The sequence below is a fragment of the Phocoena phocoena genome, chromosome 6 (assembly GCF_963924675.1).
Source record: "Phocoena phocoena chromosome 6, mPhoPho1.1, whole genome shotgun sequence".
NCBI classification, from domain to species: domain Eukaryota; kingdom Metazoa; phylum Chordata; class Mammalia; order Artiodactyla; family Phocoenidae; genus Phocoena; species Phocoena phocoena.
The window spans coordinates 25,602,658-25,618,583 of NC_089224.1; the positions used below are offsets into that span (position 1 = coordinate 25,602,658).

The window sequence follows — 15,926 nt, forward strand, 5'->3', positions numbered from 1 at the left end:
TGCCACGAGCAAGTGTAGGGAAGGTACATGAGGTACTGAGGGGAAAATACGTGAGGTGACGTGGGGCAGTACATGAGGTGACTGCGGGGAGGGTACGTGAGGTGATGGGGGAGGGTATGTGTGGTGATGTGGGAAAGGTGTGGGAGGTAAAGGGGGGCAAGGTTTGGGGGGTGACGGGGGGGAAGTATGTGTGGTGATGGGGGGAAGATATGAGAGGTAATGGGGGGAGGGTATGTTTGGTAATGAGTGGAAGGTATGGGAAGTAATGGGGGAAGGTTTGGGAGATGATGGGGGAACGTATTTGTGGTGATTGGGAAAGGTACGGGACGTGATGGGAGAAGGTCTGGGAGGTGACTAGGGGAAGGTATGTGTAGTGATGGGTAGAAAGCATGTGTGGTGATGGGGGGTGGGGTATGTATGGTGATGGTGGGGAAGTACATGAGGTGAAGCGGGGAGGTACAAAAATTCAAGTCTCTCACCTTACCTCAAGAGGATGAGCAGGTTGGGTGGTGCCAGTTTCTGGGAGAAGGTTTTCAGGACTGCCACCCTCTAGGGCCTAGCCCACCCTCCAGGGCTCAGGTCTACCCTGGTTTTCCTTTGGACTCCTCCAGGCACCCCCTGGAGCCCACCTTCCCTTCCCTAAGTCTCCCTGAACTCCTTCAGCTCCCTCTTGGCTCCCAAATGCATTTTTATTTTTATTAATTTGTTCTTGGTCATATATTCCCTGCAGTGATCTGCAAATCTGATGCCCAGAATTGTATTCATGAGCTCCTAGGATTTCTATCCCTGATAATAAAGTTAAAAACTGTATCTGTATCTACCTAAGATGAGTAATAACATCAAACACATTTCAAATGGAATATTATAAATTCGTAAGTTAGAAACCCTTACCTGGTCTTTCACACTGTATCTTTAAACAAAGCTGTTTCACAAAATCTAAAGGCAGCTGAACAACTTCCTGTAAGAACAAATAAGAAGTACTCAGTGTGGAATGCACAACAATGTGAACGTACTTAATGCCACAGAACCACACACTTAAAAATGGTTAAAATGGTAAGTTTTATGTTATGTATATGTTACCACATTAAAAAAAATACTCAGTATGTGGGTTTTAGGAATAAAAGCTGCTCTGTTATTTTAAGGACATGTCCAGATTAAACAGACAGGCTAAAGTTTCTGTGCACTAAGAGGAACAGGCCCTCCTCAGAGCAGCTGGTGTCCACAGTGGTGGTGGCCAGAAGCGTGCCCCATGTCACCTAGTCAGTCTCCACAGAGGGCTCCTCACCCAGCTCCTCTGTTCTCACGGCGACCTCATCCTCATTCTCAGTGTCTGTGGACGGCAGAGCAGGGGCCTGAGGCAGTTCTCTGCCTGCAAGAAGTTCCTCACCAGCTATCTCTCAGACAACCTGAGGCTCCTCACATTTCCATCTGAGAAGCAGCTCAAGGAACAGGGTCTGACCAAATATTAATCTCTGGGTGAGATGTCCTGGGTACCCATCAGCCACAGGACTCAGGATGGTCAATATTTGGTGCTCTGGGTCAAAAAACGAAGGAGCAACTACTCTCTACTATTTCTTGCAGTCTCCCAAACTAAGAGTTTCTATTTAATCCACATTGCTCATCACCTTCCCCATGTTTCCAGGGTGGCAGAATTCTGACTTCTAAAGGAATCCCAAGGCGACGCACGATACCTGCCTAGAATGAGAATGCCGGGATCCTGTCCACTTACCTGCCACACCTTCTCCATCATGCCCTGTCCCACCTAGCCTCCAGCTCACATGAAGACAGGCCTAGACCAGTCCCCAAACCAGCCAGGCAGGGCCGGAGGCAGCACGGGTACAAGGGGTGTGTCTGTCACTCTGTCTGAGCCTTGCTCTCTCACCACTGTGCTAGTTATGTCTCATCCCAGGACACAGAAGAGGGAAACACTCTCCCCAGGGCTCCACTTTAACCTAGATCATGCCATCAGTCAGAGAAAACAGCATCATTTACAAATGCTGATTTTGCCTGAACATGGTCTTGTTCGGGCCAGAGATGTGCTCTGTATCCCACATTTCAACAGTGCTGGGCCTGAGTGGCAGTCCTCTCTTGATACTACAACTACCTGGAGGAAAAGCAGGTTGTGTTTCACTCTGGCAGTGTCTTCACGTGAAGGAGGTATGTCAACGGGATGAATATTCCCGAAATGTGACCTGGTGGGCTCACCTCATATGCCCAGAGCCTTGTGCACTGTGGACAAACAGAATCAAACCTGGAGCTAGAGCATGCCCTGGGCCCTGGGGGGACACCCCAATGCTATTCCCACCTGCCGGGCTGCCACTGGCTGGAACCCCAAGCTCTTCACCATTCTCCTTCACTGCTGGCCCCTCCTGGAAGAAAAGTCTAGAGCCCCCAAGTGCTGTGAGACAGAGAAACACTCCCACTTGGCCAGATGAGCATGCTCTCTCCCCAAGAAGGACACTGGTAGTTGGCATACCTGCACGCACTCACACACCGTCCAGGCCAAGAAGTAGGTGGCACCCAGCACGCAGATAGCTCAGAGACTCAGGCTCTCACAGGTGGTGGGTTTCAGGCTTTCACAATTCAACAGGACAGCTGGGGACCTCACTAGGGTGGTGCCAGCCCCCAGGATGGCCCCCGTGACCTCTGCCCCTGTGTAGTCCCACTCTGCCTAGGGCTGACCCATAAAGGCCCCAGGATGCTGTGGAAACGACAGACACAACTCCTGAACAGGTCATCCCTCAGATGGTGTACTGGGGGAGTCAGGGCCAAGTCACAAGGATGCTCAGAGCCCTTCAGAGAGTCCACATTGGGAGGTGCTGAGGCCCCCAGTCAACAGTCAGCACCACACTGCCAGCTCCACGGCTCTGGGCCACCCTGGAAAAGGATCCTTAGTCCCAGCCTACAGATTAGACTACAGCCCTAAGGGACCCAAAGCAACATCATCCACAGTACTTCCTAAGCTGTCAAAGGACGACCCTCCTTGGAGGATGTTTTGCCGTCGGAGCCATTTAAATTCTACTTTGCTAGGCAATCCTGAAGCTTCAAAGAAACTTTTACTCAACCTTCTTGGTATCATTTTTCTCAGGATGGACACAAGGTACAGAATTTACAAAACGGAGGCAGTGCTCCCTTTGTTCAAAATGACAAACCTGCTAGTCTGTTCAGGGCTCTGATCTAAGACAAGCAGTCAGGCCAGTGTAAGCAGAGAAGCAGCAGTGATCAAAGTGGAGACAGAAGAATGGCTGTCCCAGGCATGGACCAAGGCCACTGGCTCTGAGGATTGCCAGGATCACAGGGCCAGTCCACTGTGGCTTCTTACACTGCCCTCTCCATGAGTGTCTGAACAGCAGACCTTGCCTGTAACAGGCACTCCTCTCAGTCACTGAGACGAGAAAAAGCCAGCAACACAGACCACCTGCAGGTAGGTGGAGGCCATCACCCCACATGGGCTTCAGCTAGGTGAGACCAGGTCACACCTCCCAGCATGGGGATCCCCTTTTCTCCCTAACTTGCTCAAACGTGCCCACTGAAGGTCAGTGTTGCTGCCTGGACCTCACTAGAGAGCTCTCACCAAACTGAATGCCTCCATGAGGGCAGGATGGTGAAGACCAGGAGTCTCAGCAAGTGAAAGTATCTCTGAACCTCATGCTAGAAAATGGGAATAACACTATCTGCTCTGCTATTTCACAGTGCAACAAATGAGAAAAGCACTTGGAAACTTTGTAACTAACACAGTGTGTGTGGGGGTGGGGGGTGGGGGGGCGGTATCATTAAGCAACTTCCAAACTATAAATGAGAAGTTGGTACTTTGATACAGAACAGGCCCATGAATTTAGACTACATTAAAAAAAAAAAAAAATCACTTACCCCACAATGAACATAGTTCTCTCCCAAAAACTCTTTCATGACATTTTTGCCAAAGTCCACTATGTTCTGTAGGTGCTGAAATATTTCTTCCGAGGTCTGCAAAAGAGAAGGACAAGAAGACCTCAACGACCGGGACCTCCTAGACTCTGACACCACCACAAGCCCCTGTCACATACAGGGCTGCCATGTATGTGGCCACAAAAAGCCACCAGTGGCCCTGGACCTGGAGGAAGGTGAGCCTCATCATGAAGACTGCCACACTCACTGGAGCTTCTGTCCCACAGGGCCCCCAGGCCCACCTCTGCATTGTACTCAGGGCCCCATGTGATTGTGAAACCGTAAGTTTGAGAACCATATCTGTGCCCCTGCCTTCCTCCCCACCAGGAACACACGTGGATCCCGCCAGTGGCCCGTGCACACCTTCTGAGGAATTCGACTTTAAAAATCGGTCCCATCCAAAAATCAGTATTTAGATGTTATTCTTCAGCTTCTAGATGTAGAAATAAAATATTTTCTCCTCAGAGGTTCTTAAAGAATCAATAAACTGTGAGATTTAGGTGAGACAGGAAATCATTGCTGTATCCCTCACTCTGACCCAAGGCGAGAAGTGCAAAGGGTTGATCACAGGTCTCGCTCAGGAGTGAGAGGACTGTCTTCTTCAACCGCAGGCTGGGAGGCGCCTGACACATGGCTCCGGCTCTGGGGAGGTCTCAGTCTGAGCTGCCACCCAGGCACCATAAAACAGGCAGACCACAGTCTGCATTTCGGGGGACTACTGTATTAGAACGAAGCCTGTCAAAAAACCCCAGAACACGCCCAGTGGCTCCGTACGTAGAGCTGTGGACACAGGACTTCTGACAAAAAGCTCTTCTTATTGACAGAATTAACACACACAACTCCCCGCAAATAACGCAGCTGGCATCACACAGTGCCATTTATATAATAAAGAAAGGCGAATTGTTACCTTGGAAGACATTGCCTCAATAAATGTAAACAGGAAAAACTGAAAATAGAGGCATCCAGAGAACGCTGGCCCTTCACCGAGGCTAGGCTCTGTAGACCCTGAGTGGGGATAGAGGGGAGGGGAGGGGGGCTAGAGGCAGCCTCCGAGATGTTTCTAGTTTCCACCTGGATTCCACAGAAACAGAACCACCCTGCACAATTCTCTTCAGCAGCTGAACCCTCCCATCCTGTGCCATCTTTCTCTGCACTAACCACACTGTCCCCAGATCTCACTGCAGCCCCACCGTGATGGCAGCCCCCAGCTTTCTCCCACAGTCCCCACTCTTCTTTCTATTAAGCTAACCTGCAAGTGTGCCCTTCATTTGCACAATCAGTCACCACTGATACCTATCAGCCATCCACCTCACCTTCTTTTCTGGCTGTTTCTCCATAACTCAAACGAGGTGAGGTGGTGACTCATGCATGTCTCCTACACCCTGATCTTGAGCCCAATTTCTACTCACCACCCAACAACCACCAGCCCTGCCCCCACTGTGTGGGTGTGACGTGCAGCTCCTGCCTCTTCTCCCCTTTTAAGATAAGAGCCTATGCTCACACCTAGCCCCTCTGGACCTCCCTCCTTCCCCCCAGACCATGAAAGAGTAAAGGCTCCCACAGGGCTATGCCATATTGACCGCTGCGACCACTTAGATAAACACCACAATGACATCCCGCCTCAATGTAGAGAGACACTGCAGCTCAGTGGTCAGCGGGCATACAACAGAACAACAATGGCTTTCTGAGGGTGTCCACGGTACTCTGCCTGGTTGACTCAGTGAATAGAAACACAAGGCTCCATCTGAACTGCCTGCTGTGACTTGTAACACTGACTGTCTACCACAGCATCACAGACTTCATTTTCATTGATACAATTCCACAGATGGGGAAACGGAGGCAGCCGGGTGTAAGAAAATCGCCAGGGCAAAGCCAAGACCTGGCCCTGGGTTCCCCAGCCACAAGCAGAGCTCTCTGAACTAGTCAGGGAGGCTCCTGGCTCAGTACCCAGGGACTAACCATGATGACCCATAGTGACCCCAGCAGGTCAAAGTGCTGAATCCAGCACAAAAGATGGACACACTGCTTTCGGCATTGAATGCTTGTATCATATTCAAATCTCTAAAGTTAGCATTAAAACTTCTGCATCAGAAAAAAATCAAAGTTTTCTTAAATAATTATTTTAATGATTGGGTGGCAAATCCACTGATCTTACCTTCTTCCTATTAGGAGGAAACTTCAGAAAACGAAGCACCACACAACGCTATTGGAAAATAAAACAAAGTCTGATTAGTACCCACCCAAAGCCCGGGGATAAGGGTGGGTGGCTGTGGATAAGGAGCCATCCTCAGCAGTGCAGATGCTGGAAGCCCCACAGACAGCCAGTGCCCCAGGGAGGAGGTGGGGGCCAGTACTGGGCCACACGTCTGAAGACACAAAGCAACCAGGAAAACCTGTGTTCTCTGACCTAGCCAGCCCACTCCCAGTAATTTATCTTAATTAAAGACGCACAGAAGATTTTAGCTACTGCATATAAAGGTACTGTTTATAATTCCAAATAAAATGGAAACAACCTAAACATCCAACAATAGTAGGATGGTTAAATACAGAGGGACATATTCCAGACCATGAAATACTATGCCGTCATTTACAAGAAAATAAGGAAGATCCGTATTTACAGACACAAAGGTACAGTCATCATCTACTGATAAATGAAAAAGATTACAGAATAGCACTTATAGAATGAACTTACCTTTATATAAATATGTACATACACGTGTGTGTGTGTGTATGTGTGTGTGTGTTGTGTGTGTGTGTATTAGAGAATGATGTATGGGTATAGTTCTATTTATGTAAAGCTCAAAAACAGACAAGACTAAGATCTCTGGCAGGTGGGATGGTCCCTAAGAAAGGCTCGAGAAGGGGCTGGTCATGAGAATACGGGTCCATGTATTTTGTCATAATCAAGCTGTGTATACACATATGATCTGACCACTTTTCTGTAGATTTATTACTCTTCATTTTTTAAAGTTTGTAAAACAAAAAATTTTAAATAAAGTATGTGCATGCTGAGTTTGTATGAACTGTCTGAAAGGGCTTCTGAATACGTAACCGCGTGTCCAGGTAGCACCAACTGGGAACTTATTTTTTAAAGTTCTGTTTATTTGGGTTTTCCAATTTTTTACAATGCTCATATAACATACATTACAAAAATGTTTTTTAAAAAAGTTTAAAAAATGGGAAAAAATAACCTTTTAAACTAGTGCAGCCTTTGAAATGGCCATTCCCCAAGGAAATAACCTGGATGTGTTGTGGAGCCTTGGTAATGGGGGAGATAATTCCATGTGGACAACTTTGGAAACCATTCTCATGGAGATAGGGAGTTCCAGGCAGAAGGGCTTGGGTCAGGAACCTGGACTGTGCTCAGGGAGAAGCAGTGAATAGGAGAAGGAGAGCAGAGGTGCAGGAGTTCGGGCACTGTCTGGAGCACTGGGATCTAGGTGGGGTGGGAGGAGCTGGTGATTGAAGAGACTCAGAAAGTGCAGCTTTAGAACCCAAAACATGGCTGAGAGCAAGGAAGGCCCATAGAGACGAGATCCATTTCCCTAGCCCACAGACCCCCCGGCACTTCCTGCCCCACTCAGATGACGCACACGCCTCTCAAAACCCCAGACATCCATCATCTCCCTGAGCCCCAGGCTCAGACTTGGGAAAGCAAAGGTCGAGGACGTGCACATGGCCCTAACCCCCTCCCAAATCCAGGCAGACATCAATATTCGATCACGGACATCAACTGGCCAAGGAGTCCATCAAAATTCAAGGAAACGGCTTCCCTGGTGGCGCAGTGGTTGAGAGTCCGCCTGCTGATGCAGGGGACACGGGTTCGTGCCCCGGTCCGGGAAGATCCCCCATGCCGCGCAGCGGCTGGGCCCGTGAGCCATGGCTGCTGAGCCTGCGTGTCCGGAGCCTGTGCTCCACAACGGGAGAGGCCACAATAGTGAGAGGCCTGCGTACCACAAAAAAAAAAATTCAAGGAAAAACAAAAGCTGATATGCAGAAACCCTAATTCTAGGCAACTTTCCAGAAACTCAGCCCCCCTAAAAGCACACTCACTTCTCACCTGGACTTCACTGTTTCTCAAGACCTGCTAAGAAATTGTGAGTGCCATGTTGTGTCTGCTTCAAGGAAAACTGCTTTCTCTAGGGACCCATTTAAAACCGTCGCCAGAAACTGCCCACCTGCCCCATAGGAGCTGCAGTGTCAGCCTTGAAGGCCAGTCTCCACAAACACAAGCACTCAGTGGGCACACCTATTCTGGACGGTGAGTGCTAACTGCCCCTTGTAAAGGTCTGACTGGGCTGGGTTGGTGGCCCTGTTACATGCCACGAGGCTGGCCATAGGACCAGACAACACCTATTCAAGTGGATAGCAGAGAAAAGGTGAGAAATCAACCTCACCAGCCCTGGTTGGCACAAAGACGCAGTTAGTCCAAGGGCCACCCATGGCATGGAGTGGGACTGATCCAGCCACCCACGGGGAGATTCCCATGAAGGAGCCGAAACCAACGCATAATCTGGTAAGCACCAGGGCCCTGCAAGCTCACAAGGTCTTAACCAGTTGTGAAGGAAACAACTCCTTTCCTTTTAAACTAAATATCTGAAACCAGATTTTAAAACATACCCTCTTCACAGTGTCTAGGCTAAAATGCTAAGAACGAAGAGAAAGGGGTGAGACTAAGAAGAGGGGCTTAACAAGAGTTTCTGCACAGTCTGGGGCAGAAGCAGCTCTTCCCTGTTCCAAAGCAGGACAGGGAATCTTAGGCCAGGGCCACACCTTCTCTGTCCTTGAGGACAGAAAATCATGGTGTGCTCTCTCATACCGTGGAACACTAGATGAAAATCAAAGATTTTAACAAGCTGAAAAAGTCAGTGAATGGAGAAATGACACATATAAACACATACACATTAAACAACCTCAAAACGTACAACACGCCAGTCATAAAAGGAATAGAAAGCATTCAGTGCTGTGAGGGTCCCAGGCCATGGCAGGGGTGGGGGAGTACTGGCATGTCATGTGCCACGAGGCCTAGGAGATGTTCCTTCGATCCCCTCTGAGAACCCACCCAAGTCCTCAAAACACCAAGACATCAGCAAAGCCTGGCTCACAACAGCTCTAAAAGCACAACAATGTGAATGTCTGACAGCACAGGAACTCTGGCTGCCTAAGTGCTCTGCAGCCTTGAAAACTTGTGTGAAGAATTATCTACATATTTATGCTGTAGGGTTGAGTGAAAAAGCAGAAAACAAAAACAGACAGATAAGGATGCTTAAGTACCCAATAAAAGCATATAATAGAAGGAAGTGCACCAAGTGTTAACAAAAATTGTTTTCTTAGTAGGGAGACATTGGATGCTTTTTACTTTCTTCCTTGTAGTATTCTGTATTTTCTGGGGCAGAGAGAGGAACAAATGATTGGTATTAAATAAAAATAAAAGACCACAAAAACAATATATAAAAGGGTCACCTGCCCATGTGAAGCCCAAGGAAGGAAACTTGTGGGTGGAATTAAGACTCCAGGGCCTCTTGGCAAAGACAAGGTGTGAAGTGATCAGTCGCTGAAGCCTCACTGCTGGAGGACAAGCCCAAGTCAGGTCTTCCACCAGAGTGAGGATATAACCCAGGATGGGGCCCCAAGAAGACCCCAGGGAAGCAGAGATCAGGCAACTTTCAAGGGAAAGGGAGACAGATAAACACAACAGCAGAAGGAATTGACCCTCAGGGTGCTGCCCCAGGCATCCCAAAATGGCTCAGCCCTGCTTCTCAGTGAAGCCACCACCCACAGACACCCCACTCGGGCACAGCCCAAGTCTTCCATCAGAATACCCATGACAGAATACCAAGCCAAGTCACTTGCCTCTGCTGACCAGAGACAACCAGAAACACACCCCAGGGCCCACAGAAGGATAAGAGGGACAATGTGTGGGACGCATTGTTGGGCTGACAGCCTCAGACAGAACAGATGGAGGGTGACTCGAGACATCTCATACAGCAACTGTCCCCAAACTTTTTGGCACCAGGGACCAGTTTTGTGGTAGACAATTTTTCCACGGCGGAGGCTGGGGGGTGGGGGGGAGGGTGGTCCAGGCAGCAATGTCAGCGATGGGGAGCGGCAGATGAAGCTTCGCTCGCTTGCCCGTCACTCACCTCCTGTGCGGCCTGGTTCCTAACAGGCCTCGGACCCATACCGGTCCACAGCCCGGGGGTTGGGAACCCCTGTCATAAAGGGGGGCCAAGGACTCCAAAGGGAGACCAGACAGGAGGTGGAGACCACAGGTGGGGACAGCAGGTGTCTAGAATGGGCAGGACATTTTCCTTCCCATGTTTCACCTGCCTGTATGGACCCACAGCTGCCTCAGGACTGAAGCAGACACAGATGCAAGTTGTGAGGTGGGGGACAGGACAGTGGAGGTGTAAGCCCAGGTAACATTTGGGGGCAGGACACTTAGGGGCTGCAGCAGAAGAGGTGTTCAGATGGTCCCTAAAGGATAGAAAATCCAACAGCCAGAAGAGAATCAGAATGTTTTATAAAGACACACCACAAATGCATGGAACGCACAGTGAGGGTGTCGTAGAGTGGAGCCTTCAAGGACCCCAGGTTCTCCAAGGCCACATGATGGCCACAGAGCAGGTGTCCAAACAAACCAAGAGGTAGGTGACCCAGTGCTGTGGTCTCGTCCTTCTGCAGCAGACACAGAAACCTTCCTTACCGTCCTGGTAAAAGGGGCAGCTGCTGTCCTGAGTTCTGCTGAGGAGGAAGAAGGTATTGTCGGGGCGGGGGAAGTGACCGTGCCACCTTAGGATACCAGACCTAGACCAGCAGAGCCCTACATGCTAGAAAGGCAGAGCTCAGCACTCACCAAGGCCAGGACTGGAAACCACCAAAGGGAATATATTTTGGAAATAACAAATCCTAACCTTTCAACTGCAGGTGATCCCAGGAATAAAGACAGGGCTACATGCACAGCTCTTCAATGAGACATCACCAAGAAAAGCACATCAGCTGTATCAACCTGTATGAATATCATTAAAAATCTCAAATGCAGAATAAGTTACTTGTTAAAAATAAATACTATAGGCAACAGAACGTTAAGACTCTTTATACTAGATTCAGGAGAAAATTTAGCCCAGGACTTGGGAATATGCCATTAAAAAAAGAAAGAAAGAAAAAAAAAAAAGAGAGGACAACTCATTTGCTTCCAACAGCTCCATTAAGAAGTATGATCTACAAATCCTAAAACACAAGAGAAGAGAAACACACAGCTCCTGACTGCCTGAACCCCATATCTTCAGGACAAACACCCCAGGACATCAAAACAATTGCAGAAAGGATCTGAAGCCCAATCAGAATCTTAGAAAGGCTATAAAACCTGAAAGATCAGGAACAAACTTTTGATAAAAGATCTTGGTTGGCGGGTCTTTCATGTTATCTCTGTCAACAAGGAGGAAAACATCACAACAGCTTAGTGTGATAAAGGGAGTGGGCCCCTGTTTGCCCTGCACCCCAGAGGCGAGGGCAGCTGGAAGGCAGCTCAGTGCCTGGGGAGGAGTCTCTGCCTGGCCTGCCCTGGGTGACTCTCCCCACTGAAGGCACATAGGAGATCAAATGACAAACCAGACTTACAGTGACCTTCACAGGACAGATGCCAAGCCAAAGCGAACAAGACCAAGGTAAAGAAGAGTCACTGCAGATGTAAAAGCAACACCACCACACGGAGAGAAATCCCACTTGGCGGCAGCACACTTGAGGGCAGCGCCAGGCTTCGTGACCACAGCTCAGCATGAACTGGCACAGCCACTAGAACAAGTGACAGCACCCTCAGGCTACAGTAAGGAAAGGAAAGTACATGCCCACAAGGGAAATGTCCTTGCCCAAGACCCCCCACAGGGTCAGTGCCGGGGACTCCGGGCACCCACTAGAGTACAGTGTCAGGTTGGCCACAGCCTTAGAGCACCTCAGAGGGTCAGTGCCAGTGCCAAGGGCCAGTGCCTGGGAAAGGGTTAAATTGCACAGCTGGACCCAAGGATGCTGAGCACTGGGCCACAGGAAAACTGACAGCAACCTGTCAAGAACTGGCATACGGTTCAGGCCTCACACTGTCATCTCTTACTGCCCAACCCTGAGCACACACCACGCTATGGCCTCCTTCGGCCTGCACTTAGCTCCTCCATATCCAGGCCCCATTTTCTACAAGTCCTGTGCTCCTGGAAGCCTCCCAACCCACCAGCCTGGAAGGCTGTCTGTCTGTGTCTTATCCCATGTTCCTTCAGTGCAGATGCCAGGCCTCAGGAATGGCTGGCTGAAGGTATGTCAGGTTCTGACACTGGAAAGGAGAGGGGACAGACTCATAACTTTTTAAGGACCTTTCAATTCTGAAAGTAGACGATGCCCACTCTGAGAAAGAGACCGTCTCCGGATCTGAAAGAAACCTGGTGAGGGTCACCCTCTACTTCAGAATGAACGAGGTGGGTCTGGAGAGTCCACCCATGGGAGCAGAAATACTTGGTGCTCACCCACCTTCTTCTATCCCACTCACACACACACACCCTCTCCTTGGGCACAGTAGGGTCCTGAAAGCTGCCTTCCAGGGCTCTGTCCTCCCTCAAGGCCCAGGCAAAGCACAAAGGTTTCTCCAGACCCAAGGGTCAGAGTTCTCCCTTTACTCAGCGCCTTCACTTGGTGGGAACCTTTTCTTACAAGACTACACGTGATGATAATCTTCAAATTCAAATGTTGAGCTAACAACAACCATGCAGGAATGAGCATAGTAAAGCAAATTTAGATTTTAAATAAAGAATGAAGAGAACAGGTACAGGATAGCCTGATGACTCAGTTTAAAAGGGGGGGCGGGGAGGAAAAAGAAACATGACCCTAACACCTGGGGCTGTGCAACAAGGGAAGGGGCCAGTTGCCCTGGAGGGCAGACACATGTGTGGGGCCTTTAGGGACTTTCCACCCCCTCACTTGTTCCCGTAAACCAATTCTTCTCCCTATCGTGCGCCACTCCTTCTCCCTATCGAAACCAATTCTTCTCCCTATCGTGCGCCACTCCGAAACCAATTCTTGGAGTTTTTCAGTTGACGGGGACTTGCCAGACAGCGGGTAATTTTCCAGTTGCCCGTAACAGGTATACGCCCTAACCGCCACAATGAACAGACAACTATAACGGCCAGAAGGTGGGACAAAAGTTCCTAAGCCAATGCATTCAAAAGTCACCACATTTACCCAATCATTGTGAGAATATACCCGCCCTATGAGTAAATAAACCTATAAAAAGTATGTGATTCCGCTTTTAGGGGTTCCCCATCGGCCTCCTGCGTGAGGTTCAGGGAACCCCGGTGCATCGGCTCCTAATAAACCTCTTGCGTGTTGCAACAGCTCTCGACTCTTGGCGGTTCTTGGGCGAGTTGGAATCCCTCGTAGACCGCTTGGGTCTAACACATGCTTGTCAGGGACAATGGAGAAGGCATCTGAGGGCCCAAGGCCTGGTGCTCTTTTACACTGAGTCTGGAACTTGCTACTTCATCTGAGGCTACTTTTGAAACTCAGTACATTAGCCAAAAGAAGCCTTAATTAGCTTTATATAAAATGATGATATACCATGCAATCTTACTGAGGAATTGTTAGATGAGCTCCCCACAGGAGCTGTTGGGCTGGGTCAGCTCTTTTAACCGCCAAGTCCAAGGTGGATGATAGTTATCTCTTGCATAACTTGTCCAGCTCCTCATCTTTCTAGCAATTCCGCAAAGGGGATTCTGTTACTAGTTCCACTTTGAAAATGCAGAAACTGAGCCTGAGCCAGGCAGTGATAGAACTGGGATTCTGCCCAGCTCTGTGTAACTGCAACTCCCATACTCTTAAGCCCTCAATGACACCTATCACTCCTCCCCCAGCCCACCACATTCCTGCCTGGTTGTATTAGACAGCAAGATGTCAGAGAGATCTGGGCCTTCACACAAATCCACAAGCTTCTCTTCCCGGATTCAACTCACTGGGAGTCCTCACTGTACTCTCTGAAACTCTCTTCCTTACTGAATTAAGAAAGGGAAATTCTTTAAATTCTAAAAGATTCTGTAGACATCTGTAGAAGGACCTGTAGACAATGCTCCACTAATATTAACAACAGCAGCAGGAGAAGAGCAATTCCCTGCATCTCAGGGAGGTAACAGCACCCCAAGCACTTTGCTTCTTTCTCCTGACCTTGCCCGTACCCCGTATCTTCCCTAAGGTTACTCCGGACGGCCTCACCGCAGCTGGGCAGTCGCAGGCGGCACCGTGTGAGGCCGGGATGGGGAGCGTTGGAAGGACGCGGAACAAACCCGGGGGTAAAATGTGACACTGGAGGAACAGTGAACCGATCTGGAGGGAGGGGAGTGCTGGGGAGACATGGCACCAACCTAGGGAGAGGAGAGCGCTGGGGGGACGCGGAACTGATCTGGGGGAAGGCGGTGACACCAGCGGGACGCGGAACTGACCCGACAGGGTGGGGTGATGCTGGGGGGACGCGAAACTTATCGCGGGGCAGTGACACTGGGGGAACGCGCAACCGACCGGAAGGAGGGCTGCTGGGGAACCGATCCGGGGGTAGTGGGTCCTGAGAGGATGCAGAACCGACCTGAGCGGAGGGGGTGCTGGGGGGACGCGGAACCCACCAGGAGTAGGGTAAGGGCCCTGAAAGGCGCCGACAGTCAACCGCTCACCTGTGCGTGGGCCACCACTAGGCTCTTGTTGCCTTCACCGTGGTACCCCCATTCATTCTCGTCCATCTTCCCCTCGTCCATCCCACGGTGCGGCCCTGGAGCCTCGCGGGGCCACGAGCTGAGGGCCGCGGGTTCGCCTAGGCACCAGCGCAGCCGACCGGGGAGGAGCTCCTGTCAGCCGCCGCCTCAGCTAGACCCAGCCGCCCGCACTCGCAGGCGCTGGCCGCCGGAAGCCACGCCCCCAACATCTCCCATGGCCGAGCCGGGCAACTTCCGGGTTCGCGCCCGCTTCTCCTCTGTTGACCACGGTGGTTGATGGACTGGCGGCCATCTTAGGTGCTGGCAGAGTGACTCACTTCCGGAGCGCGATCTTGAGAACCGGAAGAGAGGCTTCCGGCCTGGGCGCCGGAAGTGAGGCAAGCGGGAGGAGCTGTCTGCTACCCAGCGACCAGCACTGGCCTGCTGGGGAACATGAGTTCAGGCGGGCTGGGGTTAGAGCGGTACTGGCGCGCTAGGAGCCAGGGGGTCCCAGTGGGGCTGGGGGCGGGGGACGCCCAGGCAAGTCGGGAGCTTGGAAGGGGACGGTCCAGGCGGGCCGGGGGCGGGTGGTCCCTAGAGCTGGAGCCCGCTTAGTCATGGGGCCTCAGCCTTATTTTCTGTAGAATGGGATACATTTCTCACTCATCGGGTTATTAATATCCTCATTTGCTCTTTACCTGATGCAGAATCACCCCAGTAGTCCCAGGAAGTGGAAACATTGTGGTCCACATCTTACAAATGAGGATACGTCAAAAGAGGCAAGTGGACTCCTAAATGGCGCTCTTGTCGGAGTGTTACCTGAAAAACTGGCTTTGCCTTTTGGTTGGTGTCAAGCCAGAAGACAAAGAGTGGGAGAAGGAAGGATTTATTACTTGCAACAAGTAAGGAGAATGCTGCGGCTTTTTCCCAAAGCAGTGTCTCCCCAAATAGCAAAATTGAGGAAGTTTTAAGCTAAGGTAACGTGTATTCATAAAGGGCTTGGGCAGTCAGAGTCCAAGCTTTAGTTGAATGAAGTCATGAGGGTCAGAAAAGGTCTACATCATCCCTTAGGTCCCAACTGATCTGGTAGTTGAGCACTTAAGACTACTCTTCACCATTGAAACAGAATTGAGAGTCTTTACTACTGATATATTATCTTTGCTACTGTTACTTCTCTTGCCTGATAACAGTTTGTTCTTTTTCTCTCTTAAGATCATTACTGAGACCTGTTGAAGGGCAAGCGTTGTGGCCAGGCTTAAAATGACTTAGGCCAAAAATGGCTTT

General features: G+C 50.1%; 1 protein-coding gene across 1 annotated transcript in view; it reads right to left on the reverse strand.

The window, feature by feature from the left end:
* The window catches only part of IPPK (inositol-pentakisphosphate 2-kinase), a 47,982-nt gene extending 33,277 nt beyond the window's left edge, over positions 1–14,705 (reverse strand). The window contains exons 1-4 of the mRNA XM_065879675.1: positions 14,625–14,705; positions 6,083–6,130; positions 3,871–3,966; positions 892–958 (exon numbers count right to left, since the gene is read on the reverse strand). Of these exons, the coding sequence (XP_065735747.1) occupies positions 892–958; positions 3,871–3,966; positions 6,083–6,130; positions 14,625–14,705 (292 nt within the window). The remainder of the gene's footprint in view (positions 1–891; positions 959–3,870; positions 3,967–6,082; positions 6,131–14,624) is intronic.
* Positions 14,706–15,926: the final 1,221 nt, after the last annotated feature.